This window comes from Microcaecilia unicolor, chromosome 11, assembly GCF_901765095.1.
Source record: "Microcaecilia unicolor chromosome 11, aMicUni1.1, whole genome shotgun sequence".
Lineage (NCBI taxonomy): Eukaryota > Metazoa > Chordata > Amphibia > Gymnophiona > Siphonopidae > Microcaecilia > Microcaecilia unicolor.
In genome coordinates, this window is record NC_044041.1 from 14,934,798 (window position 1) to 14,960,787 (window position 25,990).

General features: G+C 43.6%; 1 protein-coding gene across 3 annotated transcripts in view; it reads right to left on the minus strand.

Moving 5' to 3' along the window:
- CASTOR1 (cytosolic arginine sensor for mTORC1 subunit 1) overlaps positions 1-22,629 on the minus strand; it is a 74,140-nt gene extending 51,511 nt beyond the window's left edge. For 2 of the 3 annotated variants that reach the window (XM_030218982.1, XM_030218984.1), the window contains exons 1-2: positions 22,403-22,545; positions 21,455-21,525 (exon numbers count right to left, since the gene is read on the minus strand). In XM_030218982.1, coding sequence (XP_030074842.1) covers positions 21,455-21,525; positions 22,403-22,515 — 184 coding nt within the window. In that variant the 5' untranslated portion in view covers positions 22,516-22,545. The other variant, XM_030218985.1, reaches the window with a different exon arrangement.
- Between the last annotated feature and the right edge of the window lie 3,361 nt (positions 22,630-25,990).

Consider the following 25,990-nt stretch of genomic DNA (forward strand, 5'->3'; position numbering starts at 1 on the left):
AAGAACAGAGTGGGGAAGACACTTCATAACTGGCAAGCACTTCCCATCTCATTAATGGGACGAGTGGCTCTCTACAATATGATCTTGTTTCCTACATGGATTTACGCTTTTCAAATGTTGCCAATGTATCTGAGCGGGAAAGATGAGAGATGGTTACATAAACAACTCAATAAATTTCTGTGGCAAGGTAAACGAGCGCGAATGTCCATCAAACGAGCCATGCTTCCGCGAGATAAAGGAGGATTGGGCCTATTGGATCTGAGGCTCTTCTCAACAGCAAGCTCAATGCGGCACCTCTCCGACTGGTTTCGGAGCAAGGAATATTTTACAAACACACAAACAGAGATACAATGGTTTCGACACCAGCACTTTGCAAGCTGGTTGCATATGCCCTTAGACACCAAAAAGACTGTGGGGGCGGCGGCCCCTATCTTCAGACCTCTGCAACGGACGTGGAGATGGTTGACAAAGCATTATGCGCTGACCACGGCGTTCTCACCATTATTACCAATCAGGGGCAATCCAGCATTTCCTGTGGGGGACACGTCCAAGATATTCAAGAACTGGGAGGAACATGGAGTTAGATACCTGTTCCACGTGGTGACAGAGCAAGGTACGATCAAGCCATTCGAAGATTTGTGCACGGAATTCAAATTGGACAAGAAAGATGCATTCGCATTTATGCAATTACGGCACTATATTCAGTCCCTTCCTAACTCATCGCTTAGCGCGGGAAGTTGGGAGACATACAACACAATGTTGGGTCTGGATGATCAAACACGGATACCACTTAAATGCTTTCACTGTCTTCTTCGGGAACATGTAAAGAAATATGACTATGACAAAGAAGCGGGACAGTGGACAGCAGATTTGGGAGTAACTGTTACAGCGGAACAGCTGGAAAATTGTGTGCAAAGGACCTATAAATTGACTGAGAATGCATGCTGGCAAGAAACGCAATATAGGTTCATCCTGCGCCTTTATGTATCACCACACAGGGCCTATAAAGCGACATTAAGAGACAATGATGACTGTGCAAAATGTGGCTTAGCGAATGCCCACTTAGGCCACATGTTTTGGTCATGCCAAAAGATACATAAATTCTGGAAATCCCTGGCAGAACAGGTGTCAGACATGTGGAAAGTAAAGTGGTACCACTCCCCGAGACAATTATTTCATAGATTTACAATACAAAGTCATAAACCGACTGGCATGGAAACCTTTTTACAGAGGACAGTCTTAATGGGGAAAAAGGTGATTTTGCAAGTTTGGCTGTCTGCAGAAAGTCCAACGATATCACAGTGGAGAGCACTTATGATCCACGTGTGTTCCCTAGAACGGAGAAGAATTACAGACTTAGCTTCCAAAAAAGGAGATGACTATTGTAAGATATGGGCCCCATTTTGGGAGACTTTGACTGCAATGACAAAAAGTAGAATATTAAACTCTTGAAATAAGGGAAGGGAGGGAGGAGAAGGTGGGATAGAGGGAGGGGGAGGATAACAAGGGGGGGAAAGAGGGGAAATTAAAAAAAAAAAAACGGAAAACAGGGGGAACTGTTTTGGTTGTAAGGATTGTTATTAATATTGTATTTTACATGTTTGTTCTAAGTTTCCTTGTGCACTGAGGTGAATAAATAAGATTTATAACAAAAAAAAAAAATTAAATTAAAAAAAAAGTCATCTCAATGGGCACTCCAGCAGCCCCCCTCTCCTCTGCATGCTCCTCCTCCCTTCTCCTCATGGCACTCTGCTTTGACCACTGCAGGGAGAGCAGACCGCGTCTCACCCAGCCCCAAGCTTTTTGCCGTTTTGTTAGAGGAGGCAGAACTTTCCATTACAGATAGCAGCTTGGGGCTGCGTTAGACGCAGCGTGCTTTCCCCTGCAGCGGTCAAAGCAGAGTGCTGTGAGGAGAAGGGAGGAGGAGAATGAATAAGGGGGGGGCTGTTGGAGTACCTGGAGAATTTTTAAAAAATGAAGGAGAGACAGATGTGAACCGTGGGGGTGGGAGGCAGCAGGAGAAAGGAAAAAAAGAGATTGTGTGTGTGTGTGGGGGGGGGGGGTTTAGAGGGATATGTTGGAAATGGGGATGGAAGAATCAAAGGAAGATGATATCCATAGATGGGAGGGGAGGAAAAAGAGATCATGGATGGAGGGGAAAATGTAAACTGTGCACATGCTTAAATTTATTTCAACTCATATTTGAATTATGCAATTAAAAAATGTAATCAATGTACAGCCCTATTTATAAACAGTCTTATTACCTGGGGTGATTTCAAGTGTGGTTTGTTAAGAAATATGCACTGTAAAAGCATCAGTATGGCTCAATTAGTTAGATCAATATTAGTAATTGAAATTTCTTTTAAATGTTTTGATCGACATAAGCTTGTAATTCTCTGGCTACACCTAGATTATTTTATATAGTCCACATTGAACTCAAAGCATACGTGGAATACAAGCATTATATATTAGTATTACTGTAGTATTAGTAAGCCTTCTAATACACAAGCTGCCGTTCTAACACATCAAGAAGCAGAGGTGTGAAGAATGGCTGCATCTCTCTTACGTATGCAGAGAGATGTCAGAACAGCTATGACCTTTTAAATCAATCCATATGAATTCTTTTCTACCAATGGCATTCTATAATACAAGGTGGCTCAAAGAAGCCAACAGCTGTTTATGCCTATTTGATTATGATAGCTTTACTATATAAATGAGTTGTTTAGGTACTGTAGGAAAAGTATTAAATTGGATGCAAGGATTTTTGACTCTGATTTTATAGGGTTAAAAATGGAAAGCTTTTTGCAGATTGGAAACCACCTACCTTGTGGAGTTCCCCAGGGTTCTCCGCTTTCTCTGGCGCTGTTCAATATTTGCATTACTTCATTCTGTTATAGTTTTTCCTCTTATTGGGGTTAAGTTTTTTTTTTTGTATGCAGATGACATGTTTGTACTAATATCAACTGAGGAAGATTTATCTTCTATTCTATCTTGTATTTCTTTATGCATATAAAGAATTGAAGAGACACGGATTTAAACTGAAGATAAAACAAAACTTCTGTAGTGATGGAATTCTCAATTTGACTTAACCAAAGAATTAGTGTTGTCAGATAGTTTAACTTTGAAGGTGGAAAAAGTCTCAAAGATAACTTGGGGTCCTTTTGGATACCTTCATCATTAACACTCATGTTAATGCCGTGGTTAAGACGGTATTTTTCAAATTACATCAACTCAAATATCCGTGCGTTGTTGACTGAAAAACATTTCTCCATTTTGGATCAGTCAATTTTATCTTTAGACTACTGTAATGGTTTATACTGTTTTACCATTGGGTCAATCTATTTCAAGAATAGTTTTACTGCAGCAAAAAATGGTGTTTGGAAAGAAAGCCACCCCATGCTTGATCAGGTTACATCGGCTCCCTATGGGTGCTCGAATTTAGTTAGCCTGTTGGATTTATAAAATATTTGAGTAGAGAGGTGTGGTAGCCGTGTTAGTCCACTGACTGCATCCTTTGAACAGAAAGGCTACAACCCCAAAATAATCTCCAAGAATATTGCCTCCTCCCTCAAAACACCCAGGGAAAATCTGCTACAGTACAAAGAAAAAAAATGCAAGACTCTCTTAAGACTAAGTCCAACGTACCTGGATTAGTAATTGCCTTAAAATTGGAACTAGGAAAAGCAAGTAATACACATTCAATTTTTAAATCATCACAGCAGAGCTGGCTGATGCAAATCAAATTTCAGCAACATGCCAATATCAACGTGCCACACCTCCTGCAGGTGGTGGAAATGAAAATGGAAACCGAATTAAAAATGAGTGGGATAAACATGAAGGATTTCTATATGGAAATAGAATGCAATCAAAACAAACAGTGGTGCTCAAATGGTTAACTCCTGCCAGTACCGGACAGACTTCTACAGTCCGTGCCCTGATCTGGATGGGCTGGACTGGGGCTTCAATGGCTGCTTATTTGGGAACAAGGCCAGTGCTGGAGAGACTTCTACAGTCTGTGCCATGAAAATGGCAACAACAAATCAAGGTGGTATCACATTATTAAAATAACTAGTAAAAAAAAGCCTGTTTCTCATTGAAATGAAACAGGCGGTAATGACCTTCTGCCATTAATGTTCTCCTCCCTCCTCTCCCCCCTCGTCTCAGGAATCCCCCCTGTCGTCTCAGGATCCCCTCCCCTCCTCCCATTTCCGCCAGCCAGCGCCTCCCGCCCTCTGTCTCTGTGGCCTCCGACAGCATGGAGGACGTGTGTGGGTGCCCCAGCCCTTCGTACGTGGCAGCTGCTGTTTAAAAAAAAGTTTTACCTCCTGCTCGTCCGGCAACACTGAAGTGCAGCAAGTACAGATGCTGCTTGTTTCAGCTGTTCCTCTGGTCCCGCCCTCATTTTCTGTTTGCAGAAGGGCAGGACCACAGGAACTGCAGATACAGAAGCGAAACCACAGAGTTCCCTCGAGGGCGGGGCAGTGATCGGGAGTGCGATTACGAACACCACACGGCTTCACTGCCACGGAGTCAGCTTCAGAACGTTGGAGGTGCGAATTATTATATTAGATTATTAATATTATTAATATTCTGCTTAACCGTTAGGTTCAAAGCAGGTTACAAATAGAAATACAGGAAAAAAAACCATGCTAATTTAGAAAACTTAAATCAAAAATGGAACTACTGAATCTCATCAACAAAACAATGGATCAGACCAATATTTCTGTAACAGCCAGATTATCACTTCCCTAAATGACATACATCGGGTAGACCGATATATAGTAAATCACACAAGTTAAATGGATAGATCTTAAAATCTATCCTTTCCCATATGGGCAACCAGCGAGGCTCGCTTACGAGCAGATTACCATGATCAAATTTACTTTCACCACAAACCAATTTAGCACGTACAAAACTGCACACTCTTCAGAATGTAATTGTTTTAATGGAAGTCCCTTACGCTACGAGTCTCTTGGGCAGACTGGATGGATGGACCATACAGGTCTTTATTTACCAACATCTACTAATTTTACCATGGTAAGTGAAAGGCATAGAGGACCCCAAGGGTGCTGCCAATTATTCCTGAGGCAGTTTCATCCCTGCAGTGTTCTGTTGAGCTCAGTGGCATAGCTACGTGGGGCCACGGGGGCCTGGGCCCCAATGGATTTGGGCCTGGAGCCCCCCTGCTGACAACCCTTTCGAACCCCCTCCCACCGTCAACCTGCCATCGCCTACCTTTGCTGGCGGGGGACCCCAACCCCCACCAGCCGAGGTCCTCTTCTTCCGGCGCAAGGCTTCGTTCTGCAGGACGTCAGACTCGGAAACAGAACGAAGCCTTGCGCCGGAAGAAGAGGACCTCGGCTGGCGGGGGTTGGGGTCCCCCGCCAGCAAAGGTAGGCGATGGCGGGTTTGCAGCGGGAGGGGGGTGTCGAGAGGGCCGTCGGCAAGGGGGGGGGCTAAAACGTGCCCCCTCATCTCGTGCTCTGGACCCCCCTCCCGCCGAAGTCTGGCTATGCCCCTGGTTGAGCTGTGTGTGGTAGAGGTTGGATGGCCTTTGTGAATGGGTTATTTGCTCTTTGAAATCTTTGGTCTCCTTCAGGCCCCCTCCAGAACCGAAGCACCCCTTTACCTTTGCCGGCAGGGATACCAAAGCCCCGCCAGTCAAATACAGTGCCTCCACTCCCCTTCTCTGCCGCTTCCTTTCTGCGGACATTGGCTGTGCGCCTTCAGCCACCAATGCAGGGACTTCCAAGTACCACCAATGTCTGCAGAAAGGAAGCAGCAGAGGAGGGGAGTGGAAGCACTTATTTGGCTGGCAGGGCCTCAGCATTCCCATCAGCAAAGGTATGGTTAGTCCTCACGTTGTAGGGGGGATGCATTCCCCCCCCCCCCCCCCCAAAAAAAAAAAAAAAAAAAACAGGAGAGCTGGCTAAGCCTCTGCTCTTCAACAGGAGCAAATCTTTCATTTGCTCAATGGAGCTGTTACATTACCTTCACACAGGTATTTATTGCTGAAATGCAGTCCACATCCACTGGCTGCAATGCTTCAGACACTAGATAAGAACATATAGCCATACTGGGTCAGACCAATGGTCCATCTAGCTCAGCATCCTGTTTCCAACAGTGGCCAATCCAGGTCACAAGTACCTGGCAGAATCCCAATTAGTAGCAACATTCCAATCCTGGGCCAAGCAGTTCGAAGAATGTGTCTTCAGACTGTTTTCTTCAAGTGAAGATTGTCCATCAGAATGATTGTCTAGTTGGAATGCATTGTTATTCAAACAGTACATTGGGCTAGATGCATCAACCAAACGTTAAAAAATCTAAATCGTAAAAGTGCTTAACGAATTTGAAACAACGAAGAATGCACAAAAAAAAACAGCTCAGAAATGTTCGGTGCGGTATTGAAAAGTACAATGTATCAAGCGTACGTTATCCCTGTCGTTAATTTGCTCCTTAAGCATGCGCAGAGCAGCCACAAACGTATTAAACCTACGTAGGTTGCTTACGTCAAACTGGGGCGTGCGAGGGGGGGATCTGTCTGATCTAGCAGAAGAGTGCAGTTGAAGATAACTCTAAAAAGAACGACCCTCGTAAATCCCCTTTTATAACAAAAGACCTCTTTGCAGTTTGTTTACAGTACTGGGAAAATTGGCTTTAGGGGATAGAGTGTTAATTTTCAAAGCTGTTGGAGAAGGGGAGAGACAGGATTTTTAAGCTGCAGGGAGAAGCAGTATCTTTTGTTTTGTAATGATGCAGGGGAAAGCGGAGAGCCACGTGTTTGTGTCTCACTTTTCTTTTTAAACATGCTGGCTTGGGTTTTTATGGTGCAGGGGGCCTTAACGACAGGTCTGAGCACACGTAAAATTTCTGACGGTAAATGATTCGTTACAATCATCGGTATGGTTAGTGCATTCCGAATTGTCCACATTTCAATGGTAGTTTCTCCTTTGCATTCTGTTTTCGTTAGCTGCTTGCTTCGTAGGAAAAAGGCCTTTAATGCAAGCAACGGTTAGGAATTTCCTTCGTTAAAGGGTTGTTAGAGGGTCGTTAAGGTTTAGTGCATCTAGCCCATTGAGATGTTGGTGGTGCTGTTTACATTAACCATTGAAAGCTCATGCCTCAAATGAGAGCCCACTTCATTAAGAGGGCTGCACACCCCAACAAAAATCTCTTTGCTGACCACTGAACTGTCCAACTAATGTGCACTGCCTCCAGCAGCCTTACAGGCTGAAAAAAAAATAAAGACCCCCCCCCCCCCCCCACACACACACACACAGTATGAAGATAACGGGCTGCGTGGGAGGCCCGGCTCTATGAGGTAATACAACATAATTTTATGGAACCCACCTAGAGTGGAAAATAAACAAAAAAAATTTATAGCCTGCTCTATTGACGACAACACAAAAATACAAAAGTAATACTGTTCTCAAAATAAGTACAAAAGCAAGATATCAAACAAACCAGAAAACATGAAGTTTTAAATTTTCTCCCCCCCCCTCCCCAATCCCTCAACAACCAAACCCCAAACCTATCTAATGTCCCATACTACATAGGAACCATCACGTGCACTTCCCCTGCCCAAACCACCCCCACAAAAACTCCACACTACTAAGTACAGTGAAATAGAAAAGCCACAGAACTGCAGTGATATATGCAACATAAGCCAGAAGCGAGGGGGAAAAAAAGGACCGTCTAGACAAAAAAAATAAAATATATAAAACAAGGGTGAAACCCAAGCCAAAACAACAAAATTAACAGTATGTTCCTTATTAAGGGAAGCAGCTAAGAGCCAACAGTGGCTGGGATAGTGTGGAAAAAAAGATTGAGGCTGCCTCCACCAGGAAAAAAAAGAAGATGAGTCTGACCCTCATAAGTAATCCGAAGGAAATCTTCCGTTCAAACAACTGAGTGCAAAGATGAGCAAAAGCTTTGCGTTGAGCACGAACTCTGGCGGTATAGTCTTGGAAACAAAGTACTTTATGATCATCATATTCCAGATGATTCCCATGGCGTAATGCCTGAAGTACTGCACGCTTATGATCATAGTGTCAAACACGGAGACCCACAACACGAGGACAAATAGTAGAAGTATACCTTCAACCCACTCAATCTCAAAAGATACCTCCAGAGTGTTGTGAAGGATCCCTTCGCTCCTCTCAGGAAAACTCTGGCCTCTGGCCCAAGTTTTCTATATGATATTCCACTTAGGCACAACTCCCTGTAATCCTCCAGGTGTACCCTCCGACCTGAGGTACTTCAGCAGTACTATTCCAGCACAGCTCCCGAGATATCCGCCCAGGGAAATTATCCCAGTGGTTTCAAGAATGCAATCCCAAAAACAAACAGTTTAGAAAAAGTAGTTTTTAATAATGCAGTTCAGGAATCTCCACAGCTTCCAAAATGCAGTTCATAAACCAACAGGACAAGAATCTCTGCAGTCCCAATGATGCAATTCAAAATAAGTAATCCCAAAAGCAAAAAAAAAAACGTTCCACAAAAAAACAAACAAACAAGCAGTTCAAAGAAAACAAGCACTTCCAAACAGGCAGTTTAGAAATCCCATCAGCAGTTCAGAGGCAGAGAGCTCACAGGGGTCCCCTCCCTCCTCTGGCCAGTTCTATCTCCTAGCTTCCCCTCTTGTCTTGGGTTTCAACATTACCTGCCTTTCCCTTGGGCTCCACTGGGGGCTGCTGGGATAGGAAGTCTGATTCTGTTGTAAGCCTTCCTCAAGGGCTGCTGGGAATCGTAGTTTTTACCCTGTCTCCAGCCCTCTAGAGAAAATGATCTATGCTTTCTCCTGACATGTGGAACTCCCTGAGCTAAGAATCTGGGTTGTCCCCTCCTCTGGGCCTTTTCTCCTCAGCCAGTACCCCCCCCCCCCCCCCGGTCCCTTATCCCCTTCTTCACAGTGTCCAAGTGTAAAGATTATGGAATCCAGCTTTCTAAGATAAGCACAAGGTCTACATCACTCAGAGTTTCAACTATGCCCACGAGAATGTAAATTATTGCATCTTGCTCTTCCTTTAAAATCATAAAGTTTTGGGAGGAGAGAGGGGAAAGGAATGCATACAGGGATTGAGAGGTTGAGAGGGGGGAGACTGTTACAATATAAAAAAGTGATGACGATTTGCAATGTTCTGGAATGTTGTTGTCACCTGATATGAAGGTGTTGTGTATACTGATTAGTCATCAATAAAATGTTGAAACATAAAATCAAGTTTATGTTGTATTGTTGATCTCATACGATGCAATTGCTCCACTTCCCGAGAAGAACTTCGAGCCTGGGATTCCAATACTCCAACCTGATGCTGCTGTGAATCCAATTCCAAATCAAGACTATCCAAATGCTCGTGCAGAGCCTCCATTCTATCATGAAGCTATTGTAATTTAGCATCCAATGCCACTTCCACCGCAACCCGCACCTCCGATACAATTTCTGAAGTACACATGGTGCTTACTAAAGTACTCGGTGGAGGCGTTATAACTGCCATCTATACTGCTTTCGGCACGACTAGCGAGGCAAGTTTAAAGCCATCCCATTACCATTATAGAAGTTGTCTGAGTCTATATATTGAATCAAATAAAAACTTCTATGATAATAATTGTTTTTTTGAGTATTAATGTGAAAAATATTAAGGGGACATTCCTCTAACAACAACATCCACCAGACAGGACCTAAAAGATCTAGGTTTTCTAGCCCACTATAAACCATAAAATTGTACTGCTTTGTCACCCTCCTGTCTCCACACATATCTCACCGGTACCTCTTCCTATCCCTCACCTATCCACCCCCATCCTGTTAGACTGTCACTGAAATGCTTTGATGTTTCACTTATATATACTGTCATCTACCAACATTTGCTTATTTCCGATCTGACGAAGGGCAACCTTTGAAAGCTAATCAAGAAATGTATTAAGTTATGTCCAATAAAAAAAAAAAGATATATTTTCTTTTCCATGTTTTATTTCTATTGATTACCTCTAATATTTGAAAGAGATGTGTGATTTCCCTGTAACACAACAGGGAACTTTTACAACGCTCTCTACCCACAGGTAAGCTGGGCTACTGTTTTCAATTACCGTTTCTTTTATAGTCATACTTGTGTGGTGTGCTTGCTTTAGTTTATCCTAGATACCCCCCCCCCCCCTTTTCTCCAGCTCAGTTTGTGCGAGTGTCAACGTCTGTTACATTCGATTGTTCTAATAGGCATGACAGCCAATATTACCTTACATAACTTTCCTAAGGTTACTGTTTCCTTAGTTTTTTTCCCCCTGATTTGTATAAATCATTTAGGAATGATGTCTATAATTCACGTGTGTGTGTGTATATATATATATATGTGTGTGTGTGTGTATATATATATATGTGTGTGTGTGTGTATATATATATATATATAATGCACTACCAACAAAATTGAAAACAATTAACGAAATAAATAACTTTCGCAAATCTCTGAAAACCTCTCTCTTCAACAAGGCCTACCACGAGAATCCGTAACTTTAACTATAACACTTCACCACCTCACCCTGACTCGAAACAACGTCTTTCTTTAAAGGTTGGCCTAGTTCTTCTCTGTCATCCTTGATCTCTTTGTAACACCAATTGTATCTTTTAACCTGTAATGGCGATGCCATAACAGATCTTTGTAAGCCACACTGAGCCTGCAAATAGGTGGGAAAATGTGGGATACAAGTGCAATAAAATAAATAAATAAATAAATAAATAAATGTTGCAAAGTGATTACTTGGTATATTTGTTAAAACTTTAATTAAAAAAAAACAACAAAAAAAAACACACACTATCACCTAGATTTTTTTTTTCATTTCAATTCATATTCTGCTTTTGTCCACAGCAGAGTATAAAATAACATTCCACATTAAATCAGACCACAAACAATAAAAACAAGGCAAGAACAGTGATTCTATAGTGGTTACGATTGTAATTCAATAACCAGCTAGTGACAACAAAAGCCATTTTATATATTCCGAAGGGAGAAGGACAACCAAGGAGAGGAAAGGCAAAGTCAGCAACATCCATGAGGTGCAGTAGAGAAGAAAAACGGACGAAAAACAAGTGGGAAATTCAATGCAAGAAAAGGTTCCGGCCAATTAAACGGCATCAGCGAGACCTTATCTGTTAATCATTCGACTCATATCCAAGAACTATCAAAGCAATACAGGATTTTGGACAAGGTGGCTGGAAAGAAAGTTCACCCTGTTAGAAACGGGCTACTCATCTCCAAGAAACGAGAACAAACCCGAACGACATTGAACACTACATAATCCTGACATACTGAATTCAGATTTCTTTATATCTGAGAACTGCAGGGAGATTCGTTTGCAACTGGACACTTAGAGGACAGTTTTATAAAATGGTCATACAGTCAACGAGGCCGGTAAACAGTGGCAAGTACAAATAGAACTGCCATTTACACGTGCAACTAATGGCAACAGCATAACATTTACTAATGCCTGTTCGAATGGGGATAGAATGCATATCTGGGTAAAAAATAAATAAATAAATAAAAAAAAGATTTGGATGTTCCTGGAGGAAAGTTCATAGTCTGCTATTGAGACACATGGTGAAGCCACTGCTATACCTGGAATCGGTAGCATGGGATGTTGGTACTATTTGGGATTCTGGAATCTTGCTACTCATTGGGGGGGGGGGGGGGGGGAATATATATATGTAGGAAGGAGCACTCCGCAACAAATAAATCAGCAAAATATAGGAGTGCTCAAAAAAACATGGCTAAAAATCTTGCAAAAGTAAACTATTACTTACACTATTTTTATGGCAAAGAGGCATCATACAATATAGTGAACCAGACTATTAGAACTCTTATAGCACACAGCTATTTCAGATCCGGAGCACTCAATTTATTAAAAGCCTATCATTTTTATTATTTAAACATTAAGTTAAAAGCCTATCATATTATTTAAACATTAAGCATAAAAACAGCTCAAGAGCCAGATACTTAACTGAATCAGTAACAGAGTATGAACTGTCTTTTACAGTGCTGTGACTCTTGATTCAGTTACGTATCTGGGTCACTGACTCGAGAGGTTTTATGCTTAATGTTTAAACCAGTGGTTTATTTTTATTTTATTTATTGCATTTGTATCCCACATTTTCCCACCTCTTTGCAGGTTCAGTGTGGCTTACAATAAGATATGAATAGTGGAAATACAATTGTACAGCTTGGTTATGGGTTACATTGTACAGGTTATGCGAGACCATCGAAGTATCGTTAGGAATATTACAATGGGACATCAACATTGAAAGGAGACAATGGGAAGCTTAAGGGCAGTAGTAAAGCACAAAGACATATGGTGTACATATTTCTGTGAGTATATGTATTGGTGATGTGGAATTAAGGGGGGGTGATGCATTGATGAATAGTGAGTGTGGACTCTATGTGTTTTGGCTCTTTCCGTAGATTGTTTCAAACAGGTGGGTCTTCAATGATTTGCAGAAGGAAGCTTGTTCGTGAATCGTTCTTAGGTTGCGCGGCAGTGTATTCCAAAGCTGTGTGCTCATATGAGAAAAGGTTGACGCGTGTAGCGCCTTGTATTTCACGCCCTTGCAATTAGGGAAGTGGAGGTTGAGGTATGTTCGGGTTGATCTTTTAGCATTTCTGGGTGGTAGGTCTATCAGCTCGGACATGTAGGCTGGGGCTTCACCGTTAATGATCCTGTGGACTAATGTGCATTCCTTAAAAGTGAACCGTTCCCTAAGTGGAAGCCAGTGTAGTTTCTCTCGTAGTGGTGTTGCCCTTTCATATTTTGGTTTTCCGAAGATCAGTCTGGCTGCTGTGTTCTGGGCTGTTTGAAGTTTCCTCAGTATTTGCTCTTTGCAACCTGCGTATAATGAGTTGCAATAATCCAGATGGCTGAGCATGAGGGATTGCACTAGGTTGCGAAAGACGAATCTTGGGAAGAATGGTCTTATCCTTTTCAATTTCCACATGCAGTAGAACATCTTCTTAGTTGTGTTATTTGCGTGGTTTTCGAGTGTCAAGTGGCGGTCGATAGTGACTCCAAGGATTTTGAGCGTTTCTGAGATCGGAAGGTTTAGGTTTGGTGTGTTTATCGCGTTGAATTCATTTGTGTTGTATTGGGAGGTGAGTATCAGGCATTGAGTTTTTTCTGCATTTAATTTCAGACGAAATGCATCTGCCCATGTGTTCATGATGTATAGACTTTGATTGATTTCTTTGGAGATCTCTTTGATGTCTTGTTTGAAAGGGATATATATTGTCACATCTTCGGCGTATATATATGGATTGAGGTTATGGTTTGCTAGGAGTTTTGCTAAAGGGATCATCATTAGGTTGAAAATAGTAGGTGAGAGAGGTGATCCTTGTGGAACTCCACATTCAGGTGTCCATGCCTTGGACGTGGTTGAATTTGATGTGACTTGATACGAACGCAGGGTTAGGAACCCCTTGAACCAGTTCAGGACATTTCCTCCAATGCCAAAGTATTCAAGTATATGTAGTAGGATTCCATGGTCGACCATGTCGAAGGCGCTTGACATGTCAAATTGTAGGAGGAGTATATTATTGCCAGTTGCTATTTGTTTAAATTTAGTCATAAGGGTGACTAATACTGTTTCTGTGCTATGGTTCGACCGGAATCCTGATTGGGCATCATGCAGTATTGAGTATTGGTTCCCAAACCTGGTCTTGGAGGCACCTCAGCCAGTCAGGTTTTTAGGATATCCACAATGAATATTCGTGTATGCAAATTTCTCTCATGAATATTCATTGCAGATATCCCAAAAACCTGACTGGCTGGGGAGCCTCCAGGACCAGGTTTGGGAACCACTGGTTTAAATATCATCAGGCTTTTAATACAATTGAAGAGTGCTCCGGATCTGAAACAGCTGTGTGTTATAAGAGTTCTAAATAGCCTGGTTCTCGATTATTCTTATGGCAAAGACGCATCACACAAAGTACAGGTTCCATTGCTTAGTCTATTTTTTCAAGATATTTAGCCAAGTTTTGTGCACTCCCTATATTTTGCTGACTCTTTGGGATTCCGTCAGGATTAGCCACTGTTGGAAAACAGGATGCTGGGTTACATGGACCACTGATCTGACCCAGTATGGCTACTCTTATGTTCTTATCTGCAACCAAAGTACATACGAAACTATGCTCCCCTGCATCTTGTATAACACTACTTCGCTTTTCTTATCATGCTGACCAAGAACATGCAATACTAAATGTTTATTACTAACATTCTTCCACTACTCATGATGTATTGTAAGCCACTTTGAGCCTGCAAAGAGGTGGGATACAAATGCAACAAATAAATCTATGACAGTGAATGTCCCGTCCACAGTAAAAGACCAGTTTAGAGATAAGGGGCTCCCTTTTGCTAACACACACTTACCACAGAGCAAAAGGCTTACCGCAAAATGCCTCAATTGTTTTTGCAGTAATTTCTCTGTGTACTACTGATTTTTTTTTTTTAATTTGAGGAAGGGGTGTGTCATGGAAATCATCCGGATAATACACACTGATTAATGCGCACTACGTGGATAACGTGGAGGTAAGTGGTAAAGGAAAAATTAGAACAGGACCTGCCCGAGAGAAGAATTAATCAACTACTGTGGTAAACCTGGGCTTAGCATATCACATGGGACTTTCCAGTGTTTTTTTTAGGTTGTAAGTCCCTAATATTGAAGGAACTCAAGACTACCCAGAACACGGCAGCCAGACTTATTTTCGGCAGGTCAAGATTCGATAGCGCAACACCTCTCCGAGAGCAGCTTCACTGGCTCCCCATTAGAGAAAAGAATTAATTTTAAAATCCACACGATTTACAAGATAATACACGGAGAAGCCCCTACCTACATGAATAACCTCATCGACCTCCCAACCAGAAACAGTCTGACGTCTTCCCATACTTACCTCAATCTACACCTTCCCAACTGCAAGGGTATTAAGTACAAATCCTTCTACGCATCCAATTTTTCCTTTCTGGGTAGCCAGCTTTGGAATGCGCTACCAAGATCAATCCGATCAACGGCCTTTTGCCCTTCAGAAAAGCATTGAAGACCCATCTCTTCAAGAAAACCTACCCTAATGATTCAACATAACTAAAGATGGCCCACATGATTTTTACCGACGACTGTTTATACACTGACCATGTTTCCCATTATCCTTATTGCTATCCCATATCTATTTCCTCTCCGTTTTCCTTATGCCTACCTACTTACGCTTAATTCCTTTACGACTTTGTAATTCTTCATATTGTTACTATCTAAGCCGCATTGAGCCTGCCATGTGTGGGAAAGCGCGGGGTACAAATGTAATAAATAAATTTTGCCACGGCTCAGTAAAAAGGCTCAAAGTATTTCCCTATTTTCCATTGCTAGAAATGCTTTTGGGAAAATTCGTTGAGTATATTTTATTTTGGTCAGCTTTTGGAAATCTAATTGTTTAAGATCCTGTGATGCTGGTCCTCTGTTCACACAAGTTCCTCCAAAAATTCACCTCCTGGACACACAAAGCAAGAGCGCTGGAAAATCTGTATAACCTGAGCAATTAACAACTTTGTTGTACGTTAAGATTTTTATTTTAGGCACACAAGTATTTTTCCACAGCACCTTTTTAAGTTAACTGATTCCAAATACCCTTGGGCAGGTAATAAAACAGGTTCTTCTGATCTTATCAATACGAATTACTTTATCTCATCTATCATTTGTATTGATTCTCATCTTTCTGTACAGTCATTATTCTTATCCAATGATAAGCATATTTTAACACTCATGAATTGGCCTCAGCAACAACCTCAAATACGAGCAGGTGTTGAATCACCTGCTTCTCCTCAGGTCTATTTTGCACGTTGGCATATGACCTACTGACTTGGGTAAGGAGAAGATCTAGGGACTTCTAGACAATTCATTCCTCCTCCACTCCTGCAGAAACTGGTATCCTTGTGGCATGATCTGCAAGCCATTTATAGGTAGTCAGGTTGACTAACTTCTATGGAAGATCTTTTTGACTTATTGGTTTAGGGCAGTGTTTGATAATTCAGCACCAGGTCAACAATTCTTCACCCGGATATGTGTTTCCATACACAGTCTCAGCATGGGAGGAACATAGGTTCTGATTATAGCTGGATTCACTCCCCATTTTGAGCTTGCAACCATATGGATGATCTTTCAAGCGCTGATCTTACTCTGTTTCTATGTGAATCTTGAAAGGAAAAAACAAAAAAGGGTTCAACTAGGGTCACTTCGATACAGCAGATTCTCACAGAGAGCAAGACGTTCGATATGTCTTATTTTGACTTTGTATGCCTAATACAGTTTCATTAACTAGGCCAAGTGTGCATTCAGGCTGGGCAAAGTCTTCCCCTTGTACCGTGATTGCTATGTCAGTAGAAGAAAAAAAAAATAAGATGTGTTTAGATGAATTGGTTGATCGCTCAAGTGGAAATAAAACAGAACAGCACCAATACATGGTGGAAATAGAGGGCCTGGAAGCTGCAACTGGCTCCCAAGCCTTACAACAAAGGCCGGTCTATACACATTTTATGGTTCAAGCCTCCATCTAGTACCTTCAAAATCGGACTTATGAACAGGGATAGCCACATTCATTTTCCTATCCAAAATTCTACCTCATTTACCATAAAAACATAGTAACATAGTAGATGACGGCAGAAAAAGACCTGCACGGTCCATCCAGTCTGCCCAACAAGATAAACTCATATGTGCTAGTTTTTTGTGTATACCTTACCTTGATTTGTACCTGTCTTTTTCAGGGCACAGACCGTATACAGTAAGTCTACCCAGCACTATCCCCGCCTCCCAACCACCAGCCCTGGCACAGACCATATAAGTCTGCCCAGCACTAGCCCCGCCTCCCAACCGTCTCTGCCACCTAATCCTCATTACATAAGCCACAAACCCACGTTGGCGCCCTAATAATGGATATCTGCTTTTGGTATGAATTCATGCAGAGATCACTGCAGCTCCTGCAGACAGCCATATTGTGCAGCAACACATCCCACACAAAGCGAATGACCCATTTCTGAAATTACAGCCATTAAACAATTTACTGTAAGGTTCCTAAAAATCCACTGTTGCTCAGTAACAGGAATTTGGATTTTGCTCTTGTTTTCCCCCAGCAGCAGAAGCGCAGCCAGTCTTCGGCAGATACTGAATTTCTCCAAACACACAAGGTGTTGCTATGTCAGCACCCATCTGTCATGCTGAGTCAGCTCTTTTTCCATGTATTGTCTTCCCACACCCTGCCACTGACTGGTTCACTTCCTCCTCAGCTCAGAATACCATGTCTCAACTAGTGGCAGAGTTAGCAAACCGTGACAGGTAGAAAGATGTGCTGCAGGCAGTAGGGAAGACCTCAAACTAATCCTACAGATCACTCAGACATCCGGGGGGGGGGGGGGGGGGGGGGGGTGGGGGGGGGAGGGGAGGGAGAGAAAGAGAGGCTTCCCCACATTCTGTCTGTTGAAGCCATAGCATACATGTAAAATGTATTAAAAAATCAAGGACTTTCCCCGATGTACGTTGCAAAACACTAGAGGAACTTAGTAGCAGGTCCAGTTAGACCCACTGGAGTCACGGATCATATCCCTCCGATGCGTCCAGTACCCTCAGGCAAGTCACCTCACCCTCCACTGCCTTGGGTACAAATTTAAGATTGAGAGCCCTCAGGGGATAAGGAAATACCTACTGTACCCGAATGTCACTCACCTTGTGCTACTACCAAAATAGTTTCCGTCAATTATAGCCCCTGTCAAGAAGGTTTAATTGACAGGAAATAGTGTCACATGACAAGGCTTGAAGCCACAGCCACCATCTTGCTACACTCAAATCAAACAATTGATCCACACATAGGCAGTACTTATTTCAAATAAGCATTTGCTATTGTTTTGGGTGACAATATGGCGGCAAGCTCCGCCTACTGGTTTCAGGCCAGATAACAGGCCAAGCACGCTTTCACCATCCCTGTCAATTAAATTTCCTTGGTCCCCCATCATACAACAGTGACATCTAGTGGTCAGAATCAGGGCCCATGATTGTAGGGTTTCCAGAGGGCACACTAGTGCACAGATCCTAACTGAAGGCTGTCACTGCAATGGCAGCTAAGTGAGTTGGGGGGGGGGGGGGATAATTAAACCCCAGGTAGCTACACCACATTACAGGCTTCTCACAGGTCTCCCACTTAGCCATCTCTCTCTTCTTCAATCTGTTCAAAATTCTGCTGCACGACAAATATTCCGCCAGTGTCGTTATGCTCATATTAGCCCTCTCCTCAAGTCACTCAATGCGGCTCACATGTATGTAAACTGCTCTGGTTGTACCACAAAAAAAAAAAAAAGTGGTATAATCAAATCCATGACGACCCTTTTACTCTTTACATTTTTTCAGGGCGAGTCCTGAATTATGAAATTCTGTCTGTGGTGTTGCGCTTGGAACAGGAATAATTAAAGTTCCATCTTTCCAGTGGATGGGAAGGGATGGTGTGTTGCTTCAGGAGCATTTTAGATTTATTTGAATTTATTCATCACCTTTTTGAAGGAATTCACTCAAGGCAGTGTAGATGCTTTATTTGGCTTTTTCTTCAATCCATTTTGGAATTTGTTATATTTTTGTTAAATTTTGATTGTAATCCACATTGTGGCATAGAAAAGATGTAAATAAAAATAAATTCTTCTGCCCAACAAACTCTCCTTCTGATCGCAAGGCTAATCATAAAATCTGTTTCCTCAAGCACCCCTTTAAATACAGCTGCTTTCCAGAAACAATGAACTTGGCCTCAATTTCATGGCGTGCAGGTCAGCAGTAAATATTCTCCATGCTCTTCCGTCAGCAAATCCTTCCCCAACCCCCCAAACAGAAGACAGCCAAGATATACAGTGATACCTCGGTTTTCGTTGATAATCCATCCGAAAACAATCAATGAAAACCGAAACAGACGAAAACCGAGGCAATTATTTCCATAAGAATCAATGTAAATCCAATTAATTTGTTCTAGACACTCCAAAATACATACCAAAAACACATTTTATAGAGAATAAATATAGTCCCATGATGGAGCTAAAGGGAAAGGGTTAACTTATTAGCAAGGGAAACGCAACAGGGACAATGAGATTTGAGCACATGTGATTTTATCTTGCGTGCGTTGCGTTAGACGCGCGGGGTGATGCTCACACAACGAGAAACAATGCCACAATGAGCAGGAGAATGCGTGGGTCAACCTTTGTTTTCGCAAAATTAGCAGTGAAAACCGAGGCAACCAATGAACTCCGAGACAAATTTTTCACTGAAAAAAATCAACGAAAACCGAAGTCAACAAAAACAGAGGTTTCACTGTATTTTGAAGTTCTGCACGCTTATGAACAAGCCTGGAAGCACCAATCTGCAAGTTTGATGTTTCAGAGAAAAACAAAGCAGCAACATATGCACCGGTGCAGCTGATTAAAGAGACTCAGCAGAACATCCAATACCTCAGGGTTTGGCATAATTAGTTTGAGAGCTGACAGTTCCCAAATTAGACTACTCAGAGAAACATGTCAGCGATATATAGCATTCAAGAGCAAAAGTAAAGCCAGTCATTAAAGTTGATGACAGCACATATACAGTAAATGTAATGGGGAAAAACAAATCAGAACGTACACAGACCAACTCTCAAACCACCATGTACCATACTTAAGAGTATTATATACCACAAGAACAACCCCAGCACAGAGAAACTCAGAAAATACCAGGGATCTAGTACTTAAAACAGGATACTACATATTAAAAAGCATGACGTGGGGCATTCAGAAATTTGGACCCACCCCTCCACCCAACTAAAGGAATTAGGGTCCTGCTCCAACAGTTCTCCTTCCCCTTCAGGTGTCTCTCTCACACTGTATCACATGTAGCAGCTCTTCTCTCCCAAGCTTGGCCGGTGGGGGAAGGGGGGGGGGAGGCACAGGCATTTTTCCTCTTTGGCCCCTGCAGGTCACTGACACCACCTCCTCCCTCTTCAGCCTGCACTATACATCGAGGCAGGCGCACATCCCGGAAAGGAGGGGTCATACCGATGCCCTCTATGGACCCCAGATACAAGCATTTTCCCCCATAAACACATTGGGGGGGGGGGGGGATGTTTAGTATAAACACCATTCTGTGATGAGCTCCCGATACAATTACAGATGCTGCAATATAACCCCCTCCTCCCCTCCACATGCACCGGCTCCAATTCTCATCAGCCTATTAAAATGTCAAGAAGGACTTACGTATGTTTCTAAAGCACCTGCATCACACAAATATAGAAGGCCAGTTAAAGAAACTTTTTACATGTGGCCTTTTCTCTAACACAAGCTACCTGCGGGGGCGCAATATTCCCCCGGGCCCAGCATGGCAAAAGAAATGCCACTTTCTTCAGGCTTCCGGTGGCAGACAAAGGCAGAAGGCTGGATTGGTCTTCTGCTCCTGTGTGCCAAGTTATCACTTTAACTCTGCCAGCCACATCCTGCCTCCTACGTGAACTGCTACCTATTTCCGCATAGGCTGGGGAGTGGGGGGGGGGAAGAGGTTGGCAGCAGGAAGGAGGACCCCTGGCAGGCAGAGCCGAGTTAACACAGGAGCAGGAGACAGATAGCAGTAAGCTACTACCAGGTGCGGGGGGGGGGGGGGGGGGGGGGGCAACCTCAAGATTTGTTTGCCCTGGGTCTAGCTTGGTCGCTTGGCAGCTCAACATCAGGGCATCCAACCCCATAGCTGCAAACACCAACATTTCACACCTATCCAGATAGCCTAAGGAGGAGCTATTCTGGTGCTAGTCACAAGCACTTTTCTCCCACTACTTTATGGACTTCCAGATCAACTGAGATGTGGATTCAGCCACGCCTCCCACTTAATGTGGTCTAAGAAGGCTGACTTTAATTTCATGATATGATGTTTTCTTCATTAGCATGTTAGCATCTGCTGTGTTTCTGTTTAACAAGTGTATGGCTCGTAAAAAGTGTTGTAAAACAATTATAAATAAATAAAATTTTAAAAAAAAAAAAAAGAGAGAGATTGGTGCCGGTACTGCTATAAGCCTTAAAATTTTCAGTTATCCAGAGATCTTTCTTCTGTTTTTATATGAGCTTCACAAGGGCCCGGAAACTGCTACTCCATCCGAAACCCAAATAGTGCATACCCCAGTGCCACCACTGCATGACAACACCCACCATAACAGAGGACTCCTGCACCCATAGCACTGCACACAACAGCAGGTAAAGGAGATTATTAGCCTCATTTCTAAGGCTCCAAAAGCTTAAGGGCACACCATGAGCTGCCTCCGTAGCCTTCTCAACCCCCAGACCATGAAGCAGAATCCTGATACCAGGAACTGAATCCAGATCCTCAGCACAGCACATGCCACTGAGCCACCTGGTCAACCTGCCCAAATCATTCTCACATAGGTGTGCAACGTACCTTTAAAACCCTCCTCATCCACCATGACTGTGTAGTCCTCAGGGGTTTCTGTCAAGCTGAAGAATTTGCATCTGGCAAAAGAAAACAAAGTTATCTATTCAAAGACAGGCAAGTCAGCAGAACACAGGATTATAAGAGAGGCTAATCCAGTCCTAGTTTGCCCTACAGCACACATGGGCAGAGCTGTAGTTTTCACTTTATCAGGAAACTAAATGGGCCAATCAAAATTAGAAGTGCAAGCATAAAAAAAGGATAAAACCCTGGGGCAACTTCTTGGAACCTTTCCAGTACAAAAACAAACAAACAAAAAACCCCTGCTAGTTCAGATAGTAAGTCAGTTGCTACTGAGTGGCCTTTGGGGTGAAGCGAAGGGCTGGTCTCCACCTATTCCCCCCCTCCAAGAAAGTTATCATTCATTAGCAGTCTTGATGGTTTGTTATCAGGGTCTGGAAGGACATGACGCCTGCCAAGTCTCCAGCAATGGTAGTCTGGGAAGCAGCTCGCAGGAAACAGATGTGAGGTGCAGCACATGCTGACATTCTGCCTGCTTCCTAAAGCCAGAGCCAACCTCTTAACTCTTAAGTAAGCCATGCACAAAGCCTGCTCTAGTCTAGGACGGACAGCACACCCTCCAATATTTTTAGTGTATACCCCACCCTATGCAACATGTTTGGACTATATCCAAACCAAAGTTCACTTACCGCCCCTTGAAAGTAAAGCAAAAAATATGTAAAAAAAAAAAAGCCCAAAAACTTTAGCACATAAACAGGAGATAAGTTTTGCATCTCACCCATCTCTTAAACATCTCCACATTGTGTTGCACTTGTACTAGACAAACCATAAGAATGTAAATTTGCAGAGCTTTAAAGGAAACCTCGAATCCCTCCCCCCGTCGCTGTCTTTCTTCACCCCCAAGGGTGGACCCCGCAACCCCCCCCCCTCCGGTACCTGCTGCGCTGGCGCAGGAAAAGCAGCTTGATGAGCGGGTGCGTGTAGAGCCACAGGCCGCTCTTTTCGATGCTCGTCACACGCACACGATGATCCAAGAGCTGCAGCGCCATCGCCGACAACAACAAACCCACCACCACACTACGTACCCATTCCACAGAGAGCCCCGACTCTATCGGCGATCCCGGATGCACAGGCACCGCCCTGTAGGGGCGGAGCCTGAAGCGTTACCGCCCCCTTAAAGCGGCGGAACCAGCAAAGCCGCGTGTCCTGTTGTTGCATCGTGTTGTAAGGGAGGAGGATAATGGCTCTGATATTACATTTAATGTTCAGTTCAGTGGACAAAGGGAATTGCGAAGGGGTCCGGACCTGCTTCAGACAGGTTACAGAGGTGCTTGTGCCAGGAAGGCCCAAGATGCAGTAATTGCTGGCGGTGGTTGCATCATTTAGCCAAAACCGGACATTTGAAGCTACCTGCAGCAGCTTCAAGTACTAAAATACTGAAAATCAGAGCAAGCGTGTACTGTTGTTTTTATTTTAATTATGTGGCGTTAATTGCTTTTCGGGTAAGACTTTAAAGCGGTTTATTTATTAGGCGCTGTACTGTACAAGGAGAATAAGCCAGATAGTATAGTGAAAAATGTGGGGTACAAATGTAAACAAACAAGAAAAGCAACACTGGGCCTTCAAGACTGAGACAACAGGAGTATTTTATTGACAAGTGACCCGACACGGGCCGTGTTTCGGCATCAAACAACGCCTGCCACAGGGGTCAGGGTCTGGATGTAATTTGTTTAGAAATATATAGTCAGTGGCATAGCTAACTGGGGCCTGAGGGGCCCTGGCCCCCCTGCTGACGATCCCCTTGAACCCCCCTCCCGCCACCAACTCTCCCCCGCCGCCGCATCAGGTACCTTTTTTGCTGGCGGGGGTCCCCCAACCCCTCCAGCCAAAGAGAGTCTTCTTCAGCACCAGAGTAGCACCTTCGTTCAACGAAGTTCCTGCGATCAGTTGTTTCGATGCCTTACGTCCTGCACCATGCATGTAGCCCCTTGCAGGACGTAATGCGTCAGAAACAGCTGATTGCACCAAGAACTTCGTTGAATGAAGGCGCTACTCCGGCGCTGAAGAAGACTCTCTTTTGCTGGCGGGGGTCGGGGACCCTGCCAGCAAAAAAGGTATATGATGCGGGGGAGGGCGGCGGCAGGGGAGAGTTGGTGGCAGGGAGGGGGGGTTCAAGGGGCTCGTCGGCAGGGGGTCCAATGTGGTGGTGGCAGTGGCTCAGGGGGGGGGCTAAACAGTGTCCCCCCCCCCACCTCAGGCTCTGGCTATGCACCTGATATATATGTGTCCAATTTCTCCGAAAGTAAACGGAGAAGATCTTTACAACCAAAATCGCCTGTCAGATTATACAGCAGCGATTTGCTTTTGCTAAAGAAAAGGCTTATACAGGAGTTCTTCACTCTACATCGCTGCTGTATAGTCTGACAGGCGATTTAGGTTGTAAAGATCTTCGTTTACTTTCGGAGACATTGGACACATATATATATTTCTAAACAAATTACATCCAGACCCTGACCCCTGTGGCAGGCGTTGTTTGATGCCGAAACACGGCCCGTGTCGGGTCACTTGTCAATAAAATACTCCTGTTGTCTCAGTCTTGAAGGCCCAGTGTTGCTTTTCTTGTTTGTTCACTTTCTATGTATGCTGTTTACCCTCTGTTTGGTGGATACAAATGTAACATAATAAAATAAATTAAAATAAATATAAAACAGTAAGACAGAGTATGTTAAATGTCACTACACTATTTATTTTAGATTTTTGCTCACACCTTTTTCAGTAGTAGCTCAAGGTGAGTTGCATTCAGGACTCTGGATATTTCTCTGTATTAAGACAGCATTTATAATGCTGCAGAGCAACGAACAGGGAATTCCGTGAGAAGGGCCAGAATTTGTAGCCCTTCCATGTGCAACCGGGATTGACTCCGGCCCCATAGGACCCCTCCGATGAACAGGATTGGCCACTGGACCGGGTAGTACTTGGGGTCTTTGTGTAAACACTGCTTATAGTCTGGGTCCCGAGTACAGAGATGTGGTAGCCCTTATTAGTCCACTTTTAAAATAATGAATAGAAATGAAATAAAATAAAACACAGAAAATAAGATGATACCTTTTTTATTTTTGATTAGCTTTCAAAGGTAGCCCTTCTTCATCAGATCTGGGTCCCTGAAGCTCCTCAGTCCAAGAACTACATTACACTTCAGGAGGTTTAAGGATAACTTGAAGTTTATTTGAAACATGTGTTTATTTTATTTATACATTCTTGTATCCCACTATTTTTCAAAAGCCAGTTTCAGTTCAAAGTAGCTTACAATTTTACAGGTAGGTGAAGTTACAGTAGTGTTATTATTATAAGGTATATTACAGCTTATGTAGTTGTAGATTTTTTTTTAAGGTATGTTTTCAGTTGTTTTCTGAATTGTAGGTGATTATCGATGCTTCTTAGGGCCTTGGGTATTGAGTTCCACCATTTAGAGCCGAGGTAACTAAAGCCAGCTATGTCGATGGTTTTGTAGATTATATTTCTGCAGTTTAGGAAGTGGAGATATAGGTAGGCTCTGGTTTCTGGGCTTGCATTTTTTGGGGATAGTCGAGCAGGTCTAGCATATATTGTAGTGACATTCTAAACAGTATTTTAAAGGAGTTTTGCCTGGCAGCCAGTATAAAGATTGAAGGAGTGGGGTTGCTCTCTCGTATTTCAATTTTTAAAAAGACCAGCCTTTTAAAAAAATATTTCTTAAATATGAAATGGGCAACTCTAGCAATAACCTTTCTTTAGCACAGTCAGTAAAAAATAAAAAAAAAAAAGAGAGAGAGCCCAAGTAACTCCAAGTCAACCTCACTCATCAATAGGCACCACTTCTCCACAGCCAGGAGGTGTCTTTGTAAAGAACAGTTTCTCTTACCAGGGTTGTATGTCTATCCTGCAGCCAGATGGAAGACCAGGGCTAATTACTCTTCCCCACAACTTTGTATCAGCACCTGAGCAGGACCCTCCTCTTTCCTCCTCCCCCCCACCATCAAACATATAAACGGCGAGTGACTGAACTCACTCGCAAATGCACAGTAAAGACCCTCTTTGTCCCGCCCCCGCGTCAATACGTGATGACGGGGGCGGGACAGAGAGGGTCTCTACTGCACAAGGGAAGGGATGAAACCGCCGTCGCTACCGCTTCCCCCCCCCCCCCCAAGGTTGCCGCCACCACTCCCCCCACCCGGGCCAGGCTCTCGCTTTGCTATAGAAACAGCCGTCGGCCTTCCTTCCCTGCCTGTGTCCCGCCCTCGCCCACGAGGGTGGGACACAGGCAGAGAGGAAGGACGGCAGCTCATCTGAGCTGTGTGCTGCGTTCCCACGCTGTTTCAATAGCAAAGCGAGGGCCCGGCCCGGGTGGAGGGGTGCCAGCGACTCCGGGGGGGGGGGCCGTAGCAGTGACCTCGGAGGGGCAGCGGCGAGCTCAGCGGCAGGGGGGGGGGGGCTTGCAGCGGTGAGAAGGGGCCTTTCAACCCCCCCCCCGTCCTATATGAGCCC